The following is a 562-nucleotide window of genomic DNA, read 5'->3' on the forward strand; positions in this document are numbered from 1 at the left end:
AGCAGGAATCATTCCCAGCTTCATGGGAAGCAACCTGAGCTGGGTCTTGCGTGCCGAGCATATTAAACCAAATTAGAGCAAAACCAGGAACCCAATTCTAATCACAGACGAGGAATTCGAGGATCAAATTAAAAATGGGAATAAAGAACCATTGATTGAAGCTTCAGGCACAGAGAACACCCAAAGCAGGAGCCATCCAGGGTGCCCTCAGTACTTAAACCAAATTAGAGCAAAACCAGGAACCCAATTCTAATCACAGATGAGGAACTCGAGGATCAAATTAAAAATGGGAATAAAGAACCATCAATTGAAGCTTCAGGCATGGACAGCACCCAAAGCAGGGTGCCCTCAGTACTTGGGGTAGCACGGTGGCAGCTTGCAGATGTTCTTGGTGACCTGGGGGCAGACTGGGGGGCAGTAACGCTGCACTGGGGGGCAGCAGGGCTGCACTGGGGGGCAGTAACGCTGCACTGGGGGGTAGCAGGGCTGCACCGGGGGGCAGCAGGGCGTCACGTAGCTGAACTTCTGCACAGGCTGCCTCTGGATGGTGGAGTGGGAACAG

General features: G+C 52.3%; 1 protein-coding gene across 1 annotated transcript in view; it reads right to left on the reverse strand.

Moving 5' to 3' along the window:
• Positions 1–348: 348 nt before the first annotated feature.
• Positions 349–562, reverse strand: part of LOC106632054 (small proline-rich protein 2K-like) — a 294-nt gene continuing 80 nt past the window's right edge. Inside the window, exon 1 of the mRNA XM_014311051.1 lies at positions 349–562. This exon is cut by the window's right edge and continues 80 nt beyond it. Coding sequence (XP_014166526.1) covers positions 349–562 — 214 coding nt within the window.

The sequence above is a fragment of the Geospiza fortis genome, unplaced genomic scaffold (genome assembly GCF_000277835.1).
Source record: "Geospiza fortis unplaced genomic scaffold, GeoFor_1.0 scaffold375, whole genome shotgun sequence".
NCBI lineage: Eukaryota > Metazoa > Chordata > Aves > Passeriformes > Thraupidae > Geospiza > Geospiza fortis.